The sequence below is a fragment of the Toxorhynchites rutilus genome, chromosome 3, assembly GCF_029784135.1.
Source record: "Toxorhynchites rutilus septentrionalis strain SRP chromosome 3, ASM2978413v1, whole genome shotgun sequence".
Classification (NCBI taxonomy): domain Eukaryota; kingdom Metazoa; phylum Arthropoda; class Insecta; order Diptera; family Culicidae; genus Toxorhynchites; species Toxorhynchites rutilus.
In genome coordinates, this window is record NC_073746.1 from 300,570,909 (window position 1) to 300,581,280 (window position 10,372).

At 42.4% G+C, this 10,372-nt stretch overlaps 1 protein-coding gene across 1 annotated transcript; it reads right to left on the reverse strand.

Annotated features, from left to right (window-relative positions):
- Positions 1-2,416: 2,416 nt before the first annotated feature.
- Positions 2,417-6,736, reverse strand: LOC129774349 (uncharacterized). Its single transcript, XM_055778068.1, has one exon. The coding sequence runs from the start codon at positions 6,734-6,736 to the stop codon at positions 2,417-2,419; it is 4,320 nt and encodes a 1,439-aa protein (XP_055634043.1).
- Between the last annotated feature and the right edge of the window lie 3,636 nt (positions 6,737-10,372).

A 10,372-nucleotide genomic window follows, 5' to 3' on the forward strand; every position in this document is an offset into this window, starting at 1 on the left:
AAAACACTTAAATCCAGCATAGAGAACGTAAGATTCGGATTCCGCTTCAAAAAACGGCTAACCAATCGCGTCCTTCCATTTTCTTTAGCTTGTTGGAAGAGTGAACGATTTTATTTCTCTCAGCACGTTCGAAAACTAGCTACCGTACGTCATCCTTCGTGATCCCATAAAATCGGCTTTCTATTTCAAGTAGGTGCTGCATGAGCTCCGCTTTCTGCTCCGTCGTAAATATTGTCTCTCTTGATCCTAGTTTCGAGCCTACCACCTTTCGCAAACGTGTTCTTGTAATGTAGACCTTGGGAATCCAGAAGTCTTGAAAGCACGTTTGACAGAAAATCCACCGGCGATAGGCACTTTTGCAAGGGTGAGGTTCTCCTGGGATCAACTCCCACGATTCGATTTCCTTCGGTAGCCGGGAGGCATCTGAAATAGATGGAAAATACGTCTCAAAAAACCTTCAACTAACCGCAAACCATGCCGGGCTTACCCCACTCAAAGAATGACGGTCAGCACACATTTTTGAGAAGACTGTTTATATGAATTTATTGCTTTAACTTACCTAAACTCGTGATAGTTAACAACCCGATGGACAAACTGTAGAGCAACGAAAAAGGATTTGCAACCTCGTTCAAGAATAAAAACTTAAACTCCACTATCGAAAAATTAGATCCGGTTGCGCATCATCGGCACTCGCGTTTGTTTGGATTAATATTTTGATATTGGATGGATTACGATGGGTTCGATGAAGTCTAAAATAATAGATACTAACATGTACAGTGTTTAAAAACATAGTTAACCAAAGTTTTCTAGTAAAACTCAGGGGATGCCGGTTTGACCCTCAGTTCCCCTTTAATGATATAAGGAATAAATTAAATTTTCTATTGAACCAACAGGTAGCGAAATAAGCCAACTAATTATGATGAACCTCTAAGTAAACAAAAAAAAGATCCACTTTCCCCAGTTAAATTTAATAATTGGAGAAGTGTATCATGATGAACATATTAGCTTATAATGCTTGAATCATTTCTTATTCATTCAAGACTTGTTTAACATTTTGTCATAATTACCTGAGAAACAGAACAATTGTTTTGAAAAAAAATTTCAGTGCCTACCGAAGCTTACATGGATATCGCAAATTAACTTTTTCTAGAGCTGAAAATGAAGTTTCGCGTATTGCGCTTAATAAATGTGTACATACACTAGATTTGTTAGTACATAGTATTGGTGCAGGGGTGTCGTTAGGGATCGATTCGTTATAATACGTTCATTTAGATCGAAACGAATGTACAGTAGATTTTGTAAAAATCAACTGATCCACTTACCCCGATGGTACACTTACCCCGGTGTACCTTATTCAAATTGTATTCCGCTGTTACTCTAGTTGCCCGTTTTGGTCGGTACAACTTGAGATTCACAGTTTGGGCCAATCTCCCCCGTTTCGATTTCGATTGATGCGTTTAGATAATGATTATTTCATGCAAACATTTTTGCGAGTCGAGTCGAGTTGGTCGAATTAGAAATCGAAATCGAAAATCAGATTTTTATTTTACGCCACAGTTAAACGTAGTCCAACGTCAAAATGAGTGTGTTGACGCTTATCAGCAAATTTGCTGATATCCAGGATATTCTCGAGAGCAAACACAAAATTAATTCTGTGTCAGCTTCAAGCTGTAAATATTTATTTTACTTCAAAATTCATTTAAATTTTAATTTGTTAGCTTACATTTGTCTATCCAGTATGTATATATGTTTCCAAGTTTGTCTTTATAACAAATGGTTTTTTAGGAGAGGTTTTAATTCGTTTTCTGTTATCTATTTCACGTTCCACGTTTTCTCAAAAAGCTTTCTTCTGTCTAACTATATTTCTTTGTCTTTCTATTTTTCAATTTATCAATCTGTCATTCTGTCAGTGTCTCTAGTTATGCGCACGGAGTGAAAGGTTTGGCCCAGGTTACACTTCCACATCCGTGGTGCCATTTTCGCGGTGATCGTCGCTAACAATCCCCTCCCCGTATTGCTGGTGCCCTGTCCCAGCCATACCACTACCAGAAACGTCGAGTACCGCTATCTTCGCCACTGGTCTCTCCAGTATACCTGAATTGGTCTGGATATCTGCCTTCCGGATCCGGCCATCTTTCCCGGAATACACGCGAATGACCCGTCCACGTCTCCAGCTATTTCTTCTAGTTTCATCCACGATAACTACCAGGTCACCCACTTCAAGTAGTTTCACTTCCTTGAACTATTTACTGCGGCAGGCAATCGAAGGTAGGTACTCCCGAATCCAGCGAGTCCAGAACTGATCCAGTAGCAGTTGAACGTGTTTCCAGTTGTTTCTTAAGGTAAGTTTTTCATTTTCAGGTAATTTCATCATTTTTTCAATTACTTACCTCTGGATTCTGAGACGCAGGAGTCATTAACGCCGAATCATTTCCTCCTGTTGAGCTCCTCCGGGGTTGTCCCCGGAGGAGCTCAACAGGAGGAAATGATTCGGCGTTAATGACTCCTGCGTCTCAGAATCCAGAGGTAAGTATGTAAGCGGCCTTGAGTTGACCATTGATTCAGCTTCCGCCAAAACCGTGCAGAACAATTCATCATCAGGTTTCTTCGGAGCAGACAAAGCAATCAACGCAGTTTTTACAGAGTGTACCATGCGCTCCCAGGCTCCGCCCATGTGTGGAGCCGCCGGAGGATTGAAGTACCACTGGGTTCTGGCGTTAGTGAAAGTTCCTGCTAATGATTGGTTCATATTCTGAATCTCCTTTGCTAGTTCCTTGCCGGCTCCACGAAAATTTGTGCCTTGATCACTGTAGATCTCTTGTGGAGAACCTCTTCTGGCTATAAAACGCCGAATCGCAAGTTTGCACGAATCAATATCGAGGGAATACGCTACTTCCAAGTGAACTGCTCTCACTGTTAAGCATGTAAACAGTGCAACCCATCGTTTGACACTCGATCTTCCTCTTCGGATGAGAAATGGGCCGCAGTAATCTAGCCCAACGAAGGTGAAACAACGAACATGTGGCGTTAATCGTGCCGAAGGTAGCGGAGCCATTCGCGGGGTCTCAGGAGCGGACTTACACACCCTACACCACATACACTCTTTCGCTGCTTTGCGCACTGTTGTCCTGAGATTGAAAATATGGAAGGACTGACGAATCTCGTTGACTACCGTCTCGTTGTTGCAGTGACCATATTTACGGTGGTAGTAGTTAACCAACAGCTTCGTCACAGGATGGTTTTTTGGCAAAATTGTTGGATTCCTCGTTGCGTAGGAGACATACAGTGCGTTACTGATGCGGCTTTGCATGCGTACTACTCCTGATTCGTCCAGAAACGGCGACAGTTTATACAATACACTGTTCTTTTCTAGCAGAATTTGTTGATCCGAGGGTCTTTTCAAATTTTTCCGCATAATCGCGAGTTCGAGTGGGTAAGCTTCCATCTGTGTTAACCGGTAGATTGTTGATTCAGCTTCTTTCAAATCTTCTCTGGATAAAACGCTATTCGAAGAATTACCATAGCTGCGCCCGAATTTACATTGGGTAATGAAACGATGAACGTAAGCAACCATTCTCACCAACCTTTCAAACTTTGAGAATCTACTAAAATCGATAATGTTTTGCTCGTTCTGGTTCCGATGGATATTGTGAACTGCTCTAATTTCTTCGGACGTATCAAAAATTGTATTTTCCTGGGTTGGCCATTCTTTCTCTGAGTTGTACAAAAAATCTGGCGCCTTAAACCACCTAGTAGTAGGGTCATACTCCGAGCCTTTGCCCCATTTTGTCGCTTCATCCGCAACGTTTTGTTTGGTAGGAACCCATCGCCATTCTGCTATGGTGGATTCACTCAGAATTTCGCTAATTCTAAAGGATACGTACTGCTTGTATCGTCGATGATCTGACCGGATCCAAGCCAACACCGTACTGGAGTCGCTCCAAAAAATTCTGCGACTAATTCGGAGAGAATGATTTTCCACAAGTGTTTTTCCGAAGCGAGTACCGATAACCGCCGCCTGTAGTTCAAGCCTCGGTATTGAAAGCGACTTTACCGGAGCTACTTTGCTTTTTGAAGAAACCAAGATACACTTCACCGACCCTCGATCTACAATTCTAAAGTACGCAGCACAAGCATAAGCGTTCTCACTCGCGTCTACAAAAACGTGCAGTTCCAAACTGTCGTAACTCACCGGTTCGTGATCCGGCAAATAACAGCGTGGAATTTCAATCGTTTCTAATTTCATTAAGGCGTTCACCCAGCGTTGCCAACCAACAAATATTTCTGGTGGAACCTGATCGTCCCAACTTGTTCCCGCCTTCCAAATGGCTTGTATGAGGATCTTACCGTGTATCACAATCATCGATATTAATCCGAGGGGATCAAACACACTCATCACGAGGCGGAGAGCCTCTCTTTTTGTTGGCACACTTTTTTCTCGCAATAGATCTTCCATTTCATCACGGAGTGTCAACTTAAACCGGAACACATCTTCGACTGGGAACCACATCATCCCAAGCACCCGTTCACATTCTTCTTCTTTATCGTTGTTGAGGCACTTGAAGGCTTCTACTTCAACCTTCCCCATACGACTTATCAGTTCTGTTGAGTTGGACAGCCAATTCCGGATTTCAAATCCGGCTTTCTGGTGAACTATTCGCACTTCTTCCGCTACTTGATATGCTTCATCGATCGTATCAAAGCTATCGAGATAATCATCCACGTAGTGGTTGTTTTGAATGGCTGCTGATGCTCTAGGGTATTGGGTCTCATATTCTTTAGCGTTAAGATTCTTTACGAACTGCGTACAACAAGGCGAACAACTGGAACCGAACGTGGCTACGTCCATAACGAACACTTCGGCAGGATCTGAAGGATCGTTCCTCCAAAGGAACCGTTGAGATTGACGGTCGGACGAACGTATCAGCACCTGATGAAACATCTCTTTGATGTCACCACTTACTGCTATTTGCCTTTCACGGAATTTGAAGAGCACACTAGGGAGAGATATCAATAGGTCTGGACCTTTGAGGATCATGCTGTTGAAAGAAACGTTTTCAACCTTTGCAGCGGCATCCCATATTACACGAACTTTTCCGGGTTTTTTCGAATTCAGTACTATTCCCAATGGTAGGTACCATACACGCCGTAGATCAGAACGCTGTAGATCTCCTTCGGTGATTTTGTGTGCGTACCCTTTATGCTGATAGTCAGCTATCTGTTGTCGCACGTTGTCGTATAATGATGGGTTTCCCAATAGTCGACGTTCCAAATACTGCAGCCTACGCTCAGCCATCGGAAAACTATCGGGGAATTCAATCTCGTCGTAACGCCACAACAGACCGGTCTCGAATCTTCCGGACGTTGTGCGCACAGTAGTTTTCTCCAAAATAGCTCGAGCTCGCTGGTTGTCGACAGATTCCAAAAGAGGAACAGTGGATACTCCTTCTCTGTCGGCATTGAAGAAACTTTGCACCATAGTGTGCAATTCATCATCTCGCGAGCGAGAACAGACATGGACGTGACGGTGCTTGGAAGTATTTTCCATCACTCCTATGTTCCCATATATCGACCAACCAATTCTTGTTTTCGATGCAAATGGTTCGTTGAGTTTACCCTCTCGAAGCTTTAGACATGCGCTCAACTGTGCGTTGTTTAAACCAATTAATAACATTGGGGTAGCGTTGAAATACTCTGCTACCGGAAGGCCGCGTAGATGGCAGAACATCTCTTCCATCTCTTTAAAATCAAGTGTCTGCGATGGTAAATCGAGACTCATTACAGTACGAGCATCTTTTAATGGAAACCGTTTAAGAAATCCTCTACCCGATATCTGTAATTGAACCACTTTCGAGTCGGGTTCTGTCCGAGTCACATTTCCGGTCCACTGCAAACAAAGAGGATCGGGCGTACCGGTTACTCGAAGTCGCTTCACCAATTCCTCTGATATGAGCGTCAATTCGGAACCATCATCCAAAAACGCATAAGTGTCAACAGATATTTCCTTCCCATATACTGTTACTGGGATGACACGAAAAAGTGTGGAACCCTCAAACTCCCGATGAAGTGAAACCGTACCCGAAGTTTTTGGCTGTACTGGTAGCTTCCCCTCGGAACTCGTTTTTGTCGAATGAAGCAATTTGTGGTGGCGGTATTCGCAACCATCGATTCCGCAAACCGGACTTTTACATGGTCTTCTCCCATGGGCAACTAAGCAACGGCGACAGAGATTATAATCCTGAACCACTTTCCAGCGAGTATTCAGATCTAATTTAGGAAACTGGAAGCAATCCTTTGTTTTATGTCCAGCTTTCTTACAAACTGGACAACACTTATGTTGATTCTCGGATACCGTGGCGGATTCATCCTCTCCCTTGATCGTGTGGGCGTTGACAAAAGCTTTATCTTTTCTTTTTTCTCCCCTCACTTCTAGAGACGAACTTGATACTGTTGGCGTGACGACATGACTCAAGGCTGATACCAAGGATGACATAAAATCCCCAAAGACTGCTAGGTCTACTTCGACCTGTTGACGCTGGAATAGAGCCCAATCCAGACGAACATTCGTCGGTAACTTCTCCACGAGCTCTCGTAGTAAGGTTGGATTCTTCAGATGGTTCTCCATACCGACCGCCTTCAACTGAGCGCAAAAATTCTGAACAACTAGACCAAAGTTGACTAAACTTTCTAATTTATCTGGTTTCGGTGTTGGAGTTGCTCGTACCTTCACTAACATCGTGTTCACAATTGATTCTGGCCTCCCATACAAGGTGTAGAGTGTCGACATTACGCTTGTCAGCATTGTTGGATGCAAGAGAAAACTTTTAACAGCCTCCAACGCACAACCTCTCAAACTGCGTTGAAGCCGCATTAGATTTTCAGCTTCGGAATATCCACATAACTGAGTGGAATTGTTGTAGCTGGAGATAAAAATAGGCCAATCACAGGGATCTCCATGGAAAATCGGTAGTTCCCTTGAGACCACATGTCGAGCAGCCAGTTGCTGTGCATTAGGAGCACATATGCAGAGCTGCAATCCATCACCGTCAATGTCACAAAAAAGCTGACCATAGTCACTCAATTCCTCTCACGGCACGTGAGATCCAAATATTCAGTAGTGATACTCACTCTTTTGTTTCTGACACCTAACCAAATGACGGTTGGTTCCAATGCCTCTCACTGCCGATCGCTCTGTTTACAACTTTACGTTACGAGAGCGGTGGTTGTGGCGTATGATGGTAGTAGAAATGTGAGTGATCAGACAGTTCCAATCATTCTTGACAATCGCGACGGTTGTTTAGATTCGTTTGTTGAAGTAGAAGTTGTTGTTGTGGTTAGAGATGTCTAATTTTTTCGTTTATTCGATTATCGATTAATCGTGGGGCCAATATTCGATTCATTCGAACAATTGTCTTTCAGTATTCGATTAATCGAACGAATATTTATTTCTTGTAGTTAAAATGAACAGACATTTATAATAAAATATATTATGGTGTCATGATTTTAAAAGTTACATTAAATATAATTTTCAAATGAACATGGTGCAGCCAAATGGTTTTTGAATGAAATAGTATTTAAGTATATTGATAAATTTACCATTTCATAATTATTTTGCGGATCATGAAAACGATCCGATTGAAAACCGACAATGCGTGTTTTTTTATTTTGTGTTAATCATTACCAGAACTATTGAAGTTTAGTTAATAAACGTGTGATGAACACAAAAATTTAATTTTTTCATAAAACGAAAGAAAATTGCGATCTCAAAGAATCGCTTAAAAATCATCCACTTGCATTGAGGCTTTATTGAGAAACTTCTTATACCATGCCATTAACTGCGCCACGAACAATTCCAGATGGAATATATGTTTGCTTCCTTGCTGCATCCGGTGTTCATAGTACCCGGCAAAATTCAACGTTTGCGTCTTCAGACTCGTCGCAATTTTTAACCAAATTAGGTACCAATCCACAGATTATAACATTCGATAGAACGCCTTGGGATAGCAGTTCGTATAGCTGTTTCGTCACAACTTCCAGCTTCTGTGGGCTTTGTTCGAGGACAATCTGATTGGCGGTTTCTCGAAGGAATATTTGCCTGTCGATTTACGGCACCTTATAGTTGACCGTGAACGGTTACAGTTGTACCTTGCAAGCTTCCAGCATGAGGATAGCGTAATTTTTTTCGTTAGTTCCGAAGGAATGTGCTGAAATGCAAATAGTGTTGTTACATTCAAGAAACAAACAAATGGCAATCTTACATAGAAAATTTTAAGAATATCCTCCTAAGATAGAGCCGGCACTCTTACTCAAGCAACGTCTCCTAACCGCGGGGATAACCCGCGAAGTAGAATTGGCGCACAAAATCAATCTGCACGTAGACAAATACTTTTCAATGGTTCTTCTCAGCGCATCCTGGGTATCTTTGATCAGCTAATCCACTTCGGACAAGACGAGTCTCATATTCCCTCTACCCACTGGGATCAATTTGCTTGATCAAATTCGACACGACCATCCTGTTATATATCACGGCAACCGATGAATCAACTCGATGTGGTAATTACTGCTGATGCTCCTGATTTCCACCTTCCGGTTCGAAATTCATTATCTCATTGCGTAGCCGTTCCGCGCCCGGTTGGTAAAGTTTCCGCAGCAGACACATGATGCGAGTTTTGTTACTGGCCTGGAAGGGCCGTAGAACATGCGGGAAGTCTCCCTGGGAGCAAAGATTGATCAGATGCGTAACTTGCGTTTTGTGGTAGTCCAGTTTGGATAGCTGGCGCGGTCGGTAGCGGTCAACCCAGAGAGCCATTGTACACAAAAATATTTGATGTATAATGTATACAAAAATACTTGGTGACTTGTTGTTTTCGTGTTGGCCTTTGTCAAAGTAAATGTCATCACCTCCAGAGTAAATAAAGAGTAGAAATGCCATATCCCTGCAGCTTGCCACTGAAAATATAAGTCTGCAACAGGATAGGCAGGACATCAAACATCAGTAAAATTGCGAATATGTCTACAAATTTAGCATCGTTGCAACGATGAGAAACAAATTTGGTAAAAAATCGAAGTCGAACGTGTTTCAAAATGCATCATTTTGCTAATTTCAAACCCGATCGGGATCCGCAATAGAGGGGATAATCAAGGCGTGTCATTCCACAAACTAAGTACTAATACAAATGACACGTGTAATACTACGTAGAGTCGGCGAAGTGCCACTAAAAACATTAAGGCCATCTGAAAAGATGAAAAGAAAATACATGCCTGAAAATACAATATTCTTCAAATTGTATTTAAAATGAAACTGTATATTCACATCTGGCATCCCTGGCCGTAAAGAACGAACACAAAGAGGCGAATGTTGTGAATATCGCCAAACACCAAACCATCAGCTAGACTTTTGAGTGTCGCACTATTCTGACATTTCAGCAACAGGACACTCACCAAAGAGCTCGGATTTCTACTGTCAAGAAGAAGCTCACCATGTGTTAGTGTTGCTCTTCTAATACTCTTCTCACACTATTGAACTGGCTTTGAGATTTTTTTTTTTTTATTAATCCGTTTATTTTTACAGGCTCAGTTACATAGGTTTAAAGGAGCCACGCTCTTGGCTTTGAGATGGTCACCAAAGATAATCGTGGTACAAAATTTGTTGATTATCTTTGTGTGAGTACCATCACTTGATTCTCACGACAAATCGCAGCTCTGCACATATGATGGAATCGGTAGAATTTCGAATTTGAGTTGAGGAAACAATTGGTGCCTGGTAGCTAGGAACTGTCGTTGCAGAAGTACGATTACAAAATGTACGTTCATACATCGGATCACTCATATTATTGGCAGTGGAGGACGGGTACATGCGAGCGGAATTTATTGTCGAACATGGTAGTGGTAGGCAATTTATTGTGTTTGATACATGAGACGGCATTGCCGTTGAATTGTGCGGTGCGCTTGACATAAAATAATTTGTATTCAATTGAGCTTGTGAGAACAGACTGGGACCTAAATTATATAAATTCGTTTGGGGAGGGAGATTCGTTACTTGCGATTGTTGTACATGCGATGGATGCACCCATTGTTGCATCTGCGATAGCTGCACTGACTGTTGTATCTGCGATGTCTGCTTCGGTTGATTCACGGTCGATGATAGCGTCGCTTGCTGCATCTGTGACGACGTCGACGATTTCTGCACGGTTTGTGCAGGCATGAATTGTACCATCTGCGTTGAAATCGGCTGGACCTGAGACACTGACGATACTTGAGTGATCGGTTGTTGATTTGTTGACCACACTTGTGAAGGCTCGAACTGAGAACGTGTCGGCTGCGAACACACCGGAAACGAAGTTGCAGATGGAGTTTGCACCAATACGGATTG